General features: G+C 33.2%; 2 protein-coding genes across 4 annotated transcripts; one reads left to right on the forward strand and one right to left on the reverse strand.

The window, feature by feature from the left end:
• Window positions 1-161: 161 nt before the first annotated feature.
• LOC7490225 (acyl-coenzyme A oxidase 2, peroxisomal) lies at window positions 162-4,157 on the reverse strand. Its single transcript, XM_002309949.4, has 7 exons — window positions 3,643-4,157; window positions 3,063-3,178; window positions 1,648-2,528; window positions 1,153-1,332; window positions 892-1,058; window positions 689-812; window positions 162-470 (listed from the first exon to the last, which is right to left on the reverse strand). Exons 1-7 carry the CDS (start codon window positions 4,086-4,088, stop codon window positions 315-317), a joined length of 2,070 nt encoding a protein of 689 aa, XP_002309985.1. The 5' UTR covers window positions 4,089-4,157; the 3' UTR covers window positions 162-314.
• Window positions 4,158-10,108: 5,951 nt separating this feature from the next.
• Window positions 10,109-15,359, forward strand: LOC7490224 (uncharacterized). 3 transcript variants are annotated; one of them, XM_024605230.2, is made up of 6 exons: window positions 10,109-10,324; window positions 10,529-11,432; window positions 11,545-11,598; window positions 11,725-11,909; window positions 12,175-12,265; window positions 14,906-15,359. In XM_024605230.2, exons 2-5 carry the CDS (start codon window positions 10,694-10,696, stop codon window positions 12,262-12,264), a joined length of 1,068 nt encoding a protein of 355 aa, XP_024460998.2. In that variant the 5' UTR covers window positions 10,109-10,324; window positions 10,529-10,693; the 3' UTR covers window position 12,265; window positions 14,906-15,359. The 3 variants fall into 3 exon arrangements, with proteins under 3 accessions (XP_024460998.2, XP_002310575.3, XP_024460997.2); XM_002310539.4 differs by lacking the exon at window positions 14,906-15,359 and having other exon boundaries at window positions 12,175-12,515; XM_024605229.2 differs by lacking the exons at window positions 10,109-10,324; window positions 14,906-15,359 and adding an exon at window positions 10,333-10,457 and having other exon boundaries at window positions 12,175-12,515.
• Window positions 15,360-18,229: the final 2,870 nt, after the last annotated feature.

The following is an 18,229-nucleotide window of genomic DNA, read 5'->3' on the forward strand; positions in this document are numbered from 1 at the left end:
AAACGAGCAACAATAATGAATAAGAAAGTTCATCCCTTTCTTCCTCTAACTGAGCAACTGCAATTGTTGACTTTGGCTCTATTTAGGACTGCAATTATAATAGCTTTCCACGAATTGTTTTTAAAAAAATTATTTTAAATTATTTTTTTTAGATTTTTAGATTATTTTGATATTCTGAAATCAAAAATATATTTTAAAAATAAAAAAAATATTATTTTAATATATTTACAAATAAAAATCACTTTAAAAAGTAATATGGAATGTACTCTCATACAAGCTCTTTATCCTTCACTGCCCTTTGCTTTCTATTGAAATCAGAACCCAACATGGTGCGTGTACCGAGCATATGCTTCCGACTGCATGGCAATTGGGGCCCTTGTAACGTGATCAGGAAGATCAAATGCGTCAACAAGCTCCTTCGCAATATTTCTCACTTGGAAACTTAGGTAATCTGTGAGCTTGTGGATTGCCTGCACAAGGAGAAAGTAGAATGAATGAAAACCAACCAAGCATACCTCAGATATCTGTACTAGATTTTCTCCCAAAAGCATACAGGAGACCTACATGTTTTCCTTGATCCAACTCATATTAAAGGTCTAAAATGCAGAAGGAAAATGCCGTAACACCCATATGGCATTAGGTTCAAAACATCCTGATTTTTTTCCTATCCTGGAAGACATTTGAATACCTTAGCTTTGTTTGGTGCCACATAGTCAACGTTTCGATAGGTTCCTATGTCATTCCAGATTCGATTCAAGGCATAAAGATCGCAGACAAGTTTCAAAGCAGCCTGCGAACTTGCATCAGGGCATCTGGCGCATAAAATGGGAAATTAGAAACCAATTAAGTGTGAAAAAAATGGAAAGCTCTGTAGATGAGTTTGGGAGGTACTTCTCCACAGCTTCAATGAACTTTGCAAGGATGACAGACTCAATATGGGACTCTGCAAGCGTGAGAAGGTGATTCAAGCATCGATTCCAAGCTCCAAAGCCCCCAAGAGTTTTAGAGTGCTTGCGAAGTCGGACAGCAGCACTTTGAAGCAATCTAGATGTCCGGTACTGTAAGAAGAAAAATCACAGAAGTTAAAAAATACAGAAGATTGCTATGTTTATGCCTGTGATTTTTAAGCAACAACCAATGATAAGAGCTCACTCTGAAGGCATCTAACTGGAATTTAGGGTCTTGCAAGTGTTCTGCACCTTCCCAACGTGATGTTACAGGATTTGGCTGAGAGAGGTATGTGTTCATCGATTCTCTCAAATAGTTCCAGGTAACAGCCAGAGTCCCACCTTGGAACTTCTCCTTGTATTGCTTCAAGAGATCAGCTGCTACCTGCATCACGTAAACATTCAGTCAATCTTTCATCCCAAGAGAAACAGTGCTTGGTAATCTAGAATACCAGAATTCTTTCATAAAATTCTAGAGATAGTCTGTAATGTTCATAATAGTTCTTATTTCATTTTACCCATAAATGAACCCTATTGCCACTCTAGTGACAAATGCATCACATGGCCAGTTCTTATCTTTTCAACTTCTCCTAGAGTTTAGCAACATGGATTTAGGTGTCGGGATTTAAGCAACTAACAACCTAGGAGTTTGAATTGTGAATTTTCAAGCAAGGACCCTATAATATGAGATGTGTGCAACCTGTTGTAGAAGTACAGTGTTGTCCCCTTCAAACGTCTGGAATATGTCATGATCATTCCTCAAGGTACCAAACCGGTTGACAGCAGCATAACCATGTCCTCCGCAGGCTTCCCTGCAGACACTCAATGATTTTGCTGTATAGGAGGTCACGTAAGCCTTGATGCCTGCTGAAAGTGCATGGACATCTCCAACCAATTGTTCATTATGAGTCATTTTCATTTGAGAATATATTTCTACCAAATATACAGTGGCAAAATGAAATGCATAAGTTGAAGCCAGCATTGGCATGAGCTTGTGCTGTTGAGACTGATAATCAAGAATACTAATTTCAGGTTGCTTTGGAGGGCCAAATTGCTGGCGCAGTAAAGAATATCGGATGGCAATTGTGTTAGCAATCTTGAGGACACCAACTGAAGAATAGGCAAGGCCAACCCTTCCACCTACAAGTTCCCCTAGTGTGGCAGCAAATCGTTTGTTTATGGTTGGAAGACTACTTGTGTACTTCCCATCTCGGGACACATCTCCAAATCGATTAAGAAGATTATCTCGGGGAATTCTTACTGAAGTGAATCTCAATGCTCCATTATCTACCCCATTCAGGCCAACTTTGTGGCCGCAATCATGTATTTCAATTCCAGGAAGTGCCTGGTGGGTCTTCAAATCCCTCAGTGGAACAATAAAGGCATGGACACCCATATCAGAGACACCTTTAGCATCATGAGTAGGCAACATCAGCTTAGCAAAAACAGAGGCAAACTTGCCATGAACTGCCGCATTGCCAATCCACCATTTGATGGCCCCATCATTGGGTGTGTTAATTGTGAATTCATCTGTAATGGGATCAAATGTTGCAACTGTTTGGATGCCTTGAACATTTGAGCCTTTGGAGCACAAAAGTTGAGAGTTTAGATAAGGTATGTTGATGTTGTAATTATAAAATGAAAAGAACATACCTTTGAAATGTTAAGTAAAACACAAAAAAAAAACAAGCAGCCACACGACACACTCTCACAGAAAATAAAAACATAAAAACAAAAAGTTAATGACTACAATCTATAATTTGTTCTCTTGGGTTTAGTCATGAGTTGGTTCTACGTCATAGTCATGGCTAATAGAAATGAAATGAAAACCTACGACAATGCTTAGATGGCCTCCACATAAATCATTACGAGATCAGCCAATTGCAATTCAACTCAACAGGGTCTATCGCATGCCTAGTTTCAGAAAGTTCCACAAATTATGAGGCAACACATTTTTCTGCAGGAAACCTCATCTACTCAAGATAATGTTTCAATATTACGAGTCACATAAATGTAAATATTATGACTTGCAATCTTAATGAACTTTGCTACTGGTATAAAAAAGAAAAAGTTGCTGTACTTTGTTGACAAAATAGTACAGATGGAAAAGATTACCATGATGGAGCTCCGTCATAGCAAAACAACCTGGATACTCCAAACTGTCGATCTTTTCAAAATACTTATCCTTGTGCTTTTTCGTTCCTAGGTTAATCACAGAGCCTCCCCATAGACTGCAAGTTTCAAAAACATTCTTTTAAACAGATGATAAACAATTCAACAGAAAAGCAAAGGACGCAAAATTAACTGTTTTTGTCATTTCTTGGTCTCAACATCAGAATTTCAACACCGTGAAAGAACCAGACATTTCAAAAACCAATGAGAAGAAACATAGGCCTTGACAAAATGCTACGACAACAAATGAAACAGAGTAATTGGCATGAACATGGGAATTAGACAGGCTAAATGGTCCAAATACCCTCAGCATCAAATAAATCATACGGGAAAAAAAAATTATATAAATACATTTCAAAAAAATTGATTCAATGCAAAGTACAGAGAAACCAAAAGTTCCACATAAATTTATGAACAAGCAAGCAATACAAAACAAAATCCCATTTCAAAACCCTTATAATTTCGCTATTAACAAGTTAGCAACCCCACCAAAAAGAGAGAGATTGAAGAAATGATGACTCACCTATACTGCACTCCCAACTTGATACCAAGAGAGATATCAACAGCACCAACAGCCTCCACGATAGCAAAATACTTGGCAGGTTCTTCAACAACATATTTTAAAGGCCTAATGCCAGCTTCTCTAATCAAACCATACATTTGTCTCCAACAAAGCTCTCTATGCTCATCTTTTGAAATCTCCACCGGTGTTTGCAACTCTGGCCTTGCGTTAAAATATTCATAAATTTTTTCTTGTATATCCCTGTATTTCCCTCTCATATACACCGACAACTTCTCTGTCTCCACCTCAAGCTTTTCTCTTCTTGCACAGGGTAACAACCCTAGGTTGCTGTCATGGTCATGCAGAGGACGAGGTATGGGTGTTATGTGTAAGGAGATCCGTTGGATTCGTCGAGATACGATCTGGGTTTCATCCTCAGCCTTTGGATTTTGCTTCTTTTGTTCCATTTTTTCCCCTATGGTGGTGGTGATCAAGAAATGAAGGCAGAGAAGCCTAGAAGAGTGACGTGCTGACCCGGTTGGTTTCTTTTTTTTTATACGGGTGAGAGAGAGAGAGAGAGTGACGTGGGGGATTGTAATAGTGGACAGGTGGCGAGAGGTGATTGGATGAAGCCTAGCTGTTGATAATGGCGCGCCTTTCAACGTCTATACGTATATAATTGACGTGGGGGAAAATATTTTTTAAATTAGTATAATTAAAAAAATAATTTTTAAATTAACATAATTTAATTTGAGACTTGTGCATTTTATATGGGTAATTTTTTTTTCTAGCTCATTTTTTTTTTTAATTTAGTCCATTAATTGTTTTTATTTAGTTAACTTTAATTTTATAATTATGATCATTTTATCATTTATTTTTTTGCAGAAAAAATTAATTAAAGTTAACAATTATTTTTTTAATGAGAATGCTAAAAAAATAATTATTTTTCGCACAACTTAAATAAAAAAAAGTTTAATAAAAAAAAATCATAATAATTATTTGTTTATGCGCGCATTCCTTGCAATGATTATGCTACTATAAAATTGTTGTTTTATGTCCAAAAAATTATGTTTTTCTTTCTTGCTGCTGCTGCTGTTTTACCCTTTTGATTTTTCGCAGGTTTGGCTATCAGTTGCATGTTGCTTCACATGCAACTGTCGATGGTCGCCTCTTCTTCGCTTTTCTCTACGTTGTTTTGCACATTTCATTAGGTTTTTTCCAACCAAGTTGTATGATTTCCATGCATTCATAAAAACAAATCTATGATCATCAACAAAACTCTAGATGGATCTGCCTAGAACATAAGAGACCATATGTAGAAAAGTTTGAATACTGGAAAGAACTCAAGAATCCAACGAAAAACCTGCCTTTGTTTATTTCATATATTATTTAATATGGGCGGAAACAAACAATTGTGCTAGATAATTCTCTGCAGCAATTTCTTGGCCAAGTGATGTTCACTGTCATTTTTAATTCTTAAGGAGAAAATCTTGCCTCAATGCCAATGCAGACTCGAATCAGCAAAGGCATTACAACATTATAGCTTAACCATAGATCGATACAACATGTTTAATGAATTCTGCTTGAAATTGACATCTTTTTTCTTCTTTTTTTTTTTGCCAGTGGCCTTGCGCTTATAGAAGCTTTTATGCTTTTGTTTAATTGCGTTTAAATTAGCATAAAATTCCGCTTATATCTAAGTGTCCATGATGCTACATTCTCGTTTATCTGGTTTGAAAGACATGTTATAGGTAACAGTATAGATTTCGAACAAGTCTTGCATCCTTAAATTTGCTGGTTATGGCTTTAACAGATAAACAACTTGAGAACCTTGATCACATTACCTCCATTTTGTTAGTTATGGCAGGTTACAGCCATTTTTTTGTAGTCCATCACAGATACTTACATTTTTAGTCCTTGAACACTGAAATCTAAAGCCAAATCTAAAACCCTGACATATGCTTTATTTAGCTGTTGATTCAGTTTGAGCGGATGACTTATAATTACTCGTGCATACTAATCCTAATATATTTTTTAGCGAAAAATACTTTAAACCACACATGCTATTATATTTCTAAACACACTCTTAATTTGATAGCTGTTAGCTTTACAGTCATCTAGTAAAGGACTTTCATGCGCCTAAAAACCCTCTCTATTTTACTCAACCAATTAATAAACTAATTTGCGTATAATCTAAAGGAGCTTTATCCAACACCCTAAATATACAAGATACACATCCCAATAGGGAAGTTGACTCCTTCACTCTCACTCTTGAAATTAATGCATTTTTAAAACTGGTTATGGATACGTGATCACTCTTTTCATAAGCTTTCAAGTTTGTTATTTCTTTGCATGGTTTTAATCACTAGTTTCTAAAATATTTTTTTTTAAGAGGGGATCTCCTCATTCCCTACTACACGAACATATCATATTATACCACCTCTCCTAGCCATATTTTTTTTTCAGTAACACACAAGAATAAACCACAAAGAATTATTAGGCTCCACTACATAAATAAAATTAATACAAAAAAGACAACAAGCACAAGTGATACAAAATATTGTTGAATGGGATCATGATACAAAAACTTTAATTTGAAATTTTATTATTTAATATTTTCTCTTCAAGTAATCTACTTATTTAATAGTTTATAAATTTTTAAATAAATTTAAAAATCAATCTAAAGAAACTAATAAATCTAAAAGTAAAGGAAAAGGTCAATAAAAATCATAAACAAACTAGAAAGTAAAAAAAAAAAGGGAGAGAAAAATAACAAAACTAATTTGAACTGTAATTTCTTGGTTTAATTTAGAGCTATTCTAAAATTTGACTGAGTATAATAAATCAATACTCTGTAGAACTTTGCCTGTAAAACTTTATAGCAAAATTTAAACACAAATCAACAGTTCAAATAAAAAAAAGTATGAGTTTTTTCATCACGACAATCACTATGTGCAACTCGAGAATCTTTTTGGACTTAATTAAATCCAAGTCAGTGGTCAGAAATACTCCTTCCAAGGTCATCCACGTAACCAATTGTGATTGATCCATAACTTCTTAGAACCATACTCTTTAGCAAAACATGATCTTATATAGCCTTGATGAAGCGCAAGTAGACTTGAAGAGGTCCTCGAAGTTTAAGAATAAAGAATATCTAAGTACTATTGATGTTTATAATCCTTCTATTCCAGTTTAATAATAATACAAGTCATTTTCTAAATAAAAAAACACAAAAAAAAAACCCTCACGGCATCAAGGTACAGAAACTAGGAAAAACTAGCAGAAGAATCAAAACCTGAAAAAAGAAACTTATTATACCTAAAATTGGAGAATCACTCTCAGAACCCTTCACAAATCATGCCTCGCCTGTCTGCTTAGCCCTTCCAACTTGGAGAATCGATGAGATTTCGACCAAAAAAAAGGACCAATCTAAGAAAAATTGAATATTTATGCAGACGGGCGAAGGGCATCAGATTCCATTATCAGCTACAATCTGCTCCTATTAATCGTCAATGGATGCCACATTTTTTTCTTCTACATGAGGAATTTAGGGATTACTTTTGCTTCCACTCACAACTCAACTATAAAGGCAAAACTTGGGGAAGTTCGCAGGAAAGGTCAAACAAGTCTACAACTCTGGGCCAGAGATTGCCTTAAGAGAAAAAAAAAGAGTTGGAATTAGTTATATACTAGATAAAAATAACTCATACTATGAGATGAGTTTTGTTTTTTTTTTTGTCAACAAATATTCATGTCAATATTTTAAAATGAATAAAAAAATCTAAGAATTTAATAACCAAAAGAAGTGCATTGTGTTATTAGAGCAATGACTTGAAAAGAAAACAAAAAAAAAAACCATGAAGGGAGCAAACATAATAAAAAATTATAATATGTATAAATTTCCAACGTGTTTTTTCAAATGAAAAAACCCATATATAAATTGAAAACTTTATACACGTATCTAGCTAAATAAATCAATAATTATTTTGTAAGAAAATGAAAAATAAAATCATCAACAATAAATAAAAATGAAATTGAAAAAATCATAGTTTGAAACCCGGCCCGGCCCGGGACTGCAACCGGACCGAGTTTAAGAAAAAATAGAGGAAGTCAAAACCTGGTGTGATCCGGTTGCAACCCGTTGATTTTTTTTTACTAAAATGACGTCGTTTTGATTTTTTTAAAAAATCAAAATTGACCCGGGCGACCTGGTGACCCGGTCAAAACTCGGAAACCGGGCCTTGAGCCGGGTCGACCACCGGGTCGGGTTTAAAAACTCTGAAAAAAACTTAGAAATAAATATAAATCAAAATATTTAATATCGCAACATAGATAATTACCAAATTGTGTTTAATAAATGTTTTAATTAACCTAAATTTATAATACAAACCAACACACATAAAATTTATTGAATACATTAAAAAAAAATACAAGTCAAAAAATTAATTATACAATTATTCAATTTTAAGAAAAAAATTATGTTTTAGTAATTTTAACACGAATTTATTAAAAAAAAAAATAATGTTGCCACAAGTAACATTTTGGAATATTTTTTAAATTAATTATACAATGATAAAAAAAAATACTTGTAAGAAAGATACCAAATAATAACATTATGGAGAGAAAATGTATTTTTTTCATCAAAACCTCTTTTCTGATTTATGTAGTTTTTTGTTGTTTTGATAAAAAAAAAAAGTAATTTTTTTTATAAATAGCATAGTTCATTAAATAAAATTTAAAAGGAACCAAAATAAAATATTTATGAAAACTATAATGATTTGAACTTTATTTTCATAGAATATTCAGGACTACAAACTTGAAAAAAAAAACTCTACAAGGTCAATTTTATATATAATAATTAATAAAATGATTGTTATTATAAAAAAAATGTAACAATCTTATTGAAAATAAATTTTAAATTGAGTGGAATCTAATAAAATAATATATTAAGTATAATTTTAATTACTTTATTATAGTAAATTTTGGTTGCATTGTTTGATTCCAAACAAAATAATTTGATGGTGTAATTTCTTCTTCTTTTTTAAACTATTTTTCGTAACAAAAAAAAAATATAACTTTTGTGTGCTACGTGCTTTATTTGATAAAAATTAAAAGTGATTAGAATAAATATATATAAAAAAAGAATACCTTTTTAATTATAATCTCTTTATCTTATTAAATATATTTCCTTATTTTAGAATCTTTGTCACCAGAATATTCATTTTTTATAAACAAAAGCTTATTAGAATCAAGTTTTTATATAAAAAAAATGTTATGATAATTATAATGCAAATGTATTACAAAAATATAAGAATAATAATTTGCTTGTGCTATGTCGTGGTGAATTTTTTAAAGTCTATAATTTATTTAATTATATAATAATAAAAAAAACATGCACAAGAAATCCATTGAAAGATATTTAAGAAAAAAATCAAAATAAAATCATGAAGGACTATACAAAAAAATGCTAGTTAATATTATAAAAAATAGTATAGCTAAAAATAAAATGATATTTAATAAAAATAACATCCTTAATATATAATTAATCTATTTATTTTAATGAAATTTAATTAAAATAAAAGAGAAAAACTATGAAGGCTTAACAAAAAAAAAAAAGTCAGATGCCCGAAACTAGGTGGGACAGCGCGCCTAGCCAATATCAAAGGTGGCCGGCTAGGCTCGTGCGCTCGACCACCATTTTTTAAATAGGCAGATAATGCACCGCCTGCCCAATGTTTTTTTAATAAAACAAAGTAGACAAAGCATTGTCTGCAGTGGCAGATGATGCATCGTTTGTTGGTTTATATTCCGATCGTTGAAGAGGTGACCGAACATAAAATAAGAAAAAAAGTTTTCTTAACATCGATCCTTTTTTTTCAATAATATAAAAAAGCATAAAAACCATAGTTTTGAAACTCGAACCGGCCTCGCGGGTCGAACTGGGACTCGACCGACCTAGGGCTGGAACCAGGTCGGGTTGAAGAAAAAATAGGAGAAGGAAAAACCCGGTGTGACTCGGCGGGCTGACCCGGCGACCCGGTCAAAAACCTGGTAACAACCCGTTGACTTTTGTTTTTACTAAAACGATGTCGTTTTGATTTAAACCCGGCGACCCGGTCAAAAACCTGGTCACAATCCGTTGACTTTTTTTTACTAAAACGACGTCGTTTTGATTTTAAAAAAATTAATCCGGACAACCCGGTGACCCGGTCAAAACCTAGAACCCGGACCTTGGACCGGGCCGGGTCTAAAAACTATGTTAAAAACACATTAATGGAAGTTGAAAGGGAAAAAAAAAAAAAAAAAAAAAAAAGAGGCAAGAAACTGATCCAAAAATGTATCGTAGTGGTTAAAAAAACGACCAAAATGAAAAGAAAGGAGAAATATTGGGATGGATTTGAGTGACAAAGGTCCAAACTCCAAAGCTTCACACTGGATACAGTATACAAATACAACAACTATGGTTATGGTCCCTCCCGCCCGCCCGCCCGCTCCAAAGCCTAAATAATTCAAAAGGGAGGGTCAGGGCCCGAATTCAACATGGTTCCCGCCTCCCCTCAACCAAATTACTTGCACCTTTTCATTAAAATTAGAAGTAAAAGAAAAACTAACGCCATAACCAAAAATTTGCAGATCTTAATTACATTCAGTTTCCCTCTTTAATATTTCAAAAAAAATCACTTAATCTTTCTTTTTTCTTAAGGTCAGTCTATTCCTTTCAACTTCATGCTATTCTCATCAATCTTTCCATATTTTTTTTTAGATTCTTTTCTCATTCTTGCACAATATATATGTCCATATTGAACATCTTGCAAAACAACGTGTATTCTTTTTTGGTAAGTTCAGCGTTGTTTGCGTAGATCTATGTTGACGAATTGAAACTCATTTCTTGGTTTTTGTTTTTTAGGTTTCGAGTGGGTTCGCTGCAAATTTCGTTGGTTTTTAGCTAATCGGTGAAGTGGGTTTTGTCGTTTTAGCGAATTTCTGAAATGGGATTTTAATTTTTGTGATTTGGAAGTTGATTTCGTTTCTGGGTATTTTCCACTTGTTTCTTGTTTTTGTTGGATTAACGATGAGTGGAGATAATTTCACCTCCAAACCGCGTGCCGCTTTGGGAGATGTGACTAATTTGCCAGAAAAAAGGGGGTTTTCATCGATTTCTGATGATTTGGGGCTTAAATCTAGAGGTGGGTATAGTGAAAATGGGGATTCAGTTTTTGCAAAACAAGTTTGTTTAGGAGTTGAAAATCTGGTGAAAAAGAAATGCGAAACCAAAACTGGAGATGCCAGTGGCAATGAGAAAGTTTGCGATTCATTGACTACAAGTAGCAAGACTCGTGCCTCAAAGGACAATGTAGCTGTTGTGTCTGTTGTCGCAGATAGGCCTAGTGATATTAAGGAAACATCTAATTTGATTGATGGTAGTGTTGATTTAGTTAAGAGCAGCGGTACGGGAACACAAAGTGTTGGGGAAGTTAGTTGTGCATCTAGTGGTTCAATGTATACAAGCTCTGGGCTGTGCGTGAAAGATAGTGATGATGAAGGGAAAGTCACTTCCAATGTTATGCTGATCAATCCAGTAGTTCAAGGGTTAGTTGGTGGTGCTTCTACAAGTGATGACATTGTTTCTGGAGTTGGTAGATTAGCTAGTGACAAATGTGGTTCTGTTGAGTGGTCGAGGTTGCCCAATTCACAGGGTTTGAAATCATTTGAGTTGGAAAAGTGCACAACACTCAAGGGTGATGTTTGTGCCAATCTAAATGCAGGTGCTGACATGCTCAAAGCTTGCTCTTGTTCTTTTTGCTTGAAAGGTAATTGAAAGCCCTGCTTTTGTTGTAATTTCTATGGTTGCTATTGATTACAAAAATGTACTGCTCATATATGTATCTAAATAGAGTGTTTTGTTTTGCAATCTTCAATCAGCTGCTTATATTTGGTCGGACCTATATTACCAGGACATCAAAGGTCGACAATCTGGTATGCTTGTTGAGAACAAACCAATTACTGCAAGAACTGCCATTTACATTTCTTAAAAATGCAATGCTTTGATGATGGTGTGGCTTTTCTGGTTGTTGAGCTCTTGTGATTTCCATTTCCTCTCAGCATTGAAGAAGAGTCAGAAGGAAGCGGGAATCTTGGTTAATAAATATTCCAGGGGAAAGCAGACAGACATTCATAGCCAAGTAAACTCCAACAAATCCTTGAACTTAGAATCTGACCTCACTGATCACTGGAGGTCTCTTTTTCGACACATGGAAGACATGTTTGCCAATGAAAGCAGCCAGCTTGTGAGTGTAATTTTTACTGCTTTGTTAGATTACATTTCTCACGATGGAAAATTTGAACCCTTGCCCCTGGTTCATCATTAGGATTCCCAATTCAATTTGCTTGCCACAAGTCTTTCCTTGAAACCCTCTATATCGTATCTGCCTGCTTTTTTATTTATTAGTTGGGGTGGCTCTGCTAGAGTTTCAAATCAATGCTCACTTATTTTGATTACTCTTCTTATCATGAACTGTGAATTTTGATCTGAATCTCAAATCTTCCTTGCAGCAAACTGGATATGTGACACTAAAAGATTTGAGGGACAACTGCAAGATTGATCTGGAGAGGATCACTGGAATGCCTTCAGACACACTTTAGGGTACTTCTGATGCATTTGGTGATTTTAGGCTGTCTTGTCACTATAGTTCTTGTGATTTCAGCATACAGTACATGTAATGTACCCATGCATTTTTGCGTGATCTTGGATTGTCTAGAGAAGTTCTCCAATGTTTACTATTGTCATTAAAAATGTATTTTATATCTGCACCATTTGTACGATCTGTTGTTGCAGTTACTTTCTGCATGAGCAAAAACTAACGTGATAGAGAGTAAAATCTCTGCTTTTCAGATACCTCTTTTTATGGTGGTTGTCATATTGGTGTGCTCAAGGTCTTTTTCCGGTTTGCTTATTGCTGAGTGGATGGATTTCTTAACAATGCTTATGGCTTGAGATTTTTACCCCTTTGTCAGGCTCCAGGTCATACAAAACTTGTTCATATTGGTGTGCTCAAGGTCTCTGTTTTTCTTGTACTGTTAGTTCTTATAGTGATTAGCCTTCTTGACTTTTAGGGGACTAAGTCCTTGCACAACAAATGAAAGCATAAATAAAAGTCTTCACCTTTTATTAGAATAGGTTGTGTTTCTATGTGCTTTTGGTGAAATGAAGACGTGGATAATCAAATTGCTCTGTTGTGGATGTGATTTGGCAATATAGTCAGTCTTGGATAGCTAGATAACCAGTCATTAGACTTTTGTACATCATAGAAATTTTTTGGTATGATATACTTGTTCATAATCGGTTTAGGAAATTGTGATTGGACTAGTTTTCCCAGGCTTCTTCTATAGTTCTATCAAAAGAGAATGAAAAAGCTTTTTGTAGTGCAGGAGCATGGGAATTGTAATGAGATTCTATTTGAAGATATCATGCCTTGAAATAATCTTAGTTTATGCAAAATAGAATAAAATAGTTTTGTTTTAACGTAGGAATTCTTAATGGTTTGGTTTTAGGTGTGCAATCAAGCTTGTTCGCTGCTTTTATGGTGGGTTCTGATACTGTTATTACCAAATAACTAGTGCTCGTTATAATATGTTGGACCTTTTCTTTTCTTTTTCTTCTCCTTTTTTGCAATTTTTTAAACTCGAAACCTCAAGGTTGATTTCCTACATAGAAACTCCAATTATTCAAGGTTGGATCTTGGTATAGTGTGTTGACTGTACAAGAACTTAGCCGGGTTATCTAGAAAGGCATTTAATCATTTTTTAACGTATTACTGACGGAGATCATGGTCAGATATCGACATAATTCAGAGAACAATGTATGTTTTCTTAAGCGAAGTTTTTTTAACGAGTCAGGGCTGGAGTTTTCCTGTTTTCAGGGCTGCGCGTGTCAGCTATATTTGATTTTTATGTGAACTGATGAGCAATAGTGACCTTGGAGCTGTTGCACCATTAATTGCCATAATACTGATATTATCACTTAGCCTGAGTGAGGTATTATTTCAAGCTCTAAACTAGCTAACCTCACTTTCTTAATTGTTTTTATTATTTGTAATTGGATAGCTATTGTGGGACAGAAGAACGCTGATTTTCTAGTAGGCTAAACTAGGTTATGGAAACAGGTGCGCCATGATATTGGGGAAAAAACTATAAAGATGGAATTTTTTGGGTGGGACATCTCTTGCAGATGCTTTCTGCCTGCATAATAGGCGAGAATCTGATTTCTCCTACTATCAATTAGGGTTTCTGTAAGTAATTTTAGTTGATGATTACGAGCAAGAATATTCTTAGGTGCAAATTGTGAATGAGGAGCAAATTTCAAATTTTAATGGTCAGCGATAAATTTTGCAGCGGAGCGAGTTTAGACCTATGAGGCATGCTGCTGCTAAACAGTCAAATGTAAAGCTGTATGGCTGCTCAGGGAAGATAGGTTGAAATGAACGTTGCAAAATCAGTTTACATGGGAGGAACCATCGCGGCGTTGCCTTAGTTTTGTATCAGGAGGCAGTAACCATGTCACGAAAGACTGGACTAAGTCATAGTCTTGTATTTGTTCTAGAAGTCCTACAGTTGGACAGCTTTTTTCTCCATTTTGGGGGAGATGGCAATTTTTTTTTTTCAACTATTCCATCTTGCTTGTCTCTTTCTCTTCCTATTAGTCCAATATGGATCCTTTTCATGGCCAGTTTTTCATAGCCTACGGAATTGACCTGGTAGTTGTTCTGAGTTTGATTTCCTTGGGTTGGTTTTAGTCAATTCAAAAGTGTTTTTTCGTGCTGTGGTTTTTTCTTCATTTTAGAGATGCTTCTTACCATGTTATTACAGATTCATTTGGTTTCGTTTCTTAACCAAATGATATCACATTTTCTAAACTTTGGTAGGCTGCTGATTTATGGTTTAGTGCCTAATTTTTTGCTTCTTGTAATGATCAGCCGTGAGTTGCAATGAAGGCAGTCAAGGCTACGAATTCTATTGACTAACTATGGATGCTGTTTGCTGTTATTTTATTCTATCCAAGTGATGCACACATGCTAGTTCTTGGGTGAAGCCATGCTTGTGTATTCAACACTATGTATTCGTCAATAAGCAAACACAACTCATCATTTCGATAAGTATTATGAGAGGCTGCTTTGACTTTTTTATGTATATTTTAAGATTAGAGGAGCATCTTTCTGTTCCTTTAATGAAGATTGGTCAATTGCCCAAGTTTAAGTTCCAATAATTGCAGCTATTTCCTTGGCAGGTGGGGGATGTGTAGTGCCGGTTCTCAAGGTCAAAAGGTTCTAGGGTTAGTGGACAGATTCCGGTGATAAGATTCTACTACTTGAAAACAACTATGGTGCTACACAGATCAAAACCCTATCATTCAAATCTCTTATGTGCGTCTGGGCGTGCCACGTTTCAGCCAGCTGATTTCTTTACGATTATCTTTGACAATTATTGGTGATACAATGAGGTTGACATTTGTAATAGTCAACTGGTTCAACTATGTGTATATCTGCGACGTGTGTATGTTGGTGGCCTGAAATTGTTCTGAGATTGCGACGGAGCATGGAAAAAAATCACTTACAAAAATGAGTCGATATATTTTTTTATGAGTTGTGATCGGTGTTTTTTTCAAGTGTGGCGATCCGAGTCACCATTAGAGGCCGGGTCTTGCGATTTTATAGTCGAGCATTAAGGTTTTATAATATTCATCAGCAATTCCATAGTCTTGTATCAAATTACTATTTATTTCTAGTATATATGGTATTGGTTCTCAATCTAAAGTACTCTCAAGAGAGTTGAGTGGAATTACCCTAATTTTGATCTCGATAAAGACAAAAAGGGATAGAATTATGGTTTTAAGAATGTTGTGCTTAGTATGAATTATATTTGGATATATTTAATAATAAAATAAACCAATGATCATAAATTTTGAAATAATTCTTAAACCTAATGATAAATCCCAAAATAATTATATTAGAATCATGATTACTGCTATTATTATTTTGGTGGGCGTAGAATTTGTTTTTGTGTGTGAAATAATCCTTAAATCCAATGATAAGTTTTGGAAAATTTGAGACTAAAATTAAAACTTCGGGTGTCATGGTCTCTTTGATTATATTCTTCTCAGAAGTCAACTTATCCGTACATTTATTTTCGTAAAAAAGAATAATAAAGAGTTTAATGTTAATAGAATCTTACTATACACAAGAGAGACACATTTCTTCTCAATTATGTGAATAGAATATATAGAAATTAACGAGGCAATAACAAAAATTAATATAAAAATATCAACTTCTATTCACTTTCTAAACCCGTGACCTGAATCATTAGACTAAAAATATTATACATGAAAAAATTATGAGGGTTAAAATTAGACAAAAACATTTCACAAAAATTTATAATAAAAATTGACATATGCATAAAATTTATTGAATAAAATAAAAAAAAATATTATGCAAGGCTACACATATTAAAAATCTTATAAAAAATAAATATTTTTTATTTTTAAAAATAAATTTAATTTATATAAAAAAATCATAAGAAACATCAAATTATTTTAAACTATAAAATTATTTTGAAAATGACATAAGAAAAGGTTTTAATTAAAAAACATCAATTTTTTAAAAAAAGAATGAGGCCCGGACGTTACTGGGTCTCGTAAGCCAGGCCAAGCGCCTAGCACATCAAAAAATCTTGCGCGTGAACCTTTAATTTTTTTTTTAAGTCAATGGGACGAAAGACAAGTCATCTATGCCAATTAATTAAAAATAAAAAAGATAGTGCATCATCTAGGAATCCCCATATTGGTGGCCGAAAAAATGGGGTTCGTAATGTTTTCACCAACAAATCCATTGTTAACCCATTTCTTACCAAAAAAAACCTAGTAAAACACTTTAGAAACCTTGTCAAACTAAAAAACTGCCTCAAAACCCAAAATCAATTCAAAACCAAAAATCTTTCTTAGCTCAAATATATTTTTTTAAACACTTTTAAGGTAAGAAAAACACACAATCTTAACTCTCATTATCATATGATATAGAACCATTTGACACAAAAATTGATCGTTTTGATAGCTAGAATTGTCAGTAATGACAACTTTCTCTCTATGTCAGAATCTAATGAGTTTCTCTCTCTCCTCCCATAAAAAAATTAAAAAAAAAAATGAAGCTCGGTATCAAAATCAGATTTTAAAAAATTAAAGGGAGTGATTATCTAATAGCTAAAAAATAAGAGGAACTAAAATAAACTTTTTAAACAAATTTCAATTCCACCACATGTTTTATCCATATTTTTCATTTTAGTCCTTTGTTTTTCAATCCAACACTCCCTCCTAAAAAATATACAATCGGGTGCTAATTTAGATTGAAAAGGGCTAAATTGTGCAAAATAAAAATTCAATGACCAAATTAAAATTATAAAAAAATCACTACTTTAATCATGAGATGATGAATTATATAAAAAGAAGAGCTCCTTTAGTATGTATTAATGATATTGCTCCCTCAAACATTGTTTTCTATGTCACCAGTGAATTGATTCGAGGAAAATAGAAAGATATCATGTCAAAAAGTTACATGTTTTTACCTGGTCAGCTATGACCCGATTCAGACCCAGAAACCTAGGTGGAGGTTAGAGTCTTAGAGATGGTCAAATTACATTTTAATCCTCAACTTTCAAATGTTATAACTTGGTCCCTAACATCGAAAATATTTATTCAATTAGATCCTTGACGCTATCTGTATATTTGAACAAATGGATCCCCTTGTGAAGTTCCATCACAATTGAACTAATTAAGGAGGTTGTTCGATTATTTTGGAGCAAATTACTTTTTTTCAAGACAAAGTTACATGAGTGGTTTAGTTCATTAAAATTCTATACATGCATATACGTCAACGTTTTAAATAAAAGTAAACTGGAACACAAAACGAGGCAACAATTGAAGAGAATAAAGAAAAGAAAACCTTTATTTTAACTGTTTTCTTATATTAATTTGTTTGTTTGCTATAAAGTAATTTTTTTTAGAAAATAAATCTCAGAAAAATAAATTATTTTTTGATGTTTGGTAGTGTAATAGAAAATAAGTTGGAAAACAATTTCCAGTATTTGATTATGTCATGGAAAATGAGTTAGAAAATAACTTATTAATGTTTTATTTTTTTTAAGTTTATTAAAATAATGAGGAACAAATCTTACAAATTAAAAAGTTGAATGAGAATGAAATTGAAAAAAAAATATAATTTCATAAATTATCTCAAATAAAATAAATAATAATCAAAATAATAGAGATCAAATCTAAAAATAAAAAAAATTGAAAGATGAAGAAATTAAAGTAATAATAATTAACATTTCATAAATTATTTCAAATAAAATAAGTAGCAATCAAAAGAATGAGGACCAAATTTGATAGATAAAAAATTTCAATTAAAAAATGATAAGGGAAAAGCAAATAAAAATTATAAAAATAAGGAACAAAGTTAATATAAAAATTAAATTCTAAGGGATGAAATTGAAAAACAAATATTCAAAAAAAAATATATATAGCAATCAAAAGTTTGAAGACCAAATTTGATATAATCAGCAA

The sequence above is a fragment of the Populus trichocarpa genome, chromosome 7 (genome assembly GCF_000002775.5).
Source record: "Populus trichocarpa isolate Nisqually-1 chromosome 7, P.trichocarpa_v4.1, whole genome shotgun sequence".
Classification (NCBI taxonomy): Eukaryota; Viridiplantae; Streptophyta; class Magnoliopsida; order Malpighiales; family Salicaceae; genus Populus; species Populus trichocarpa.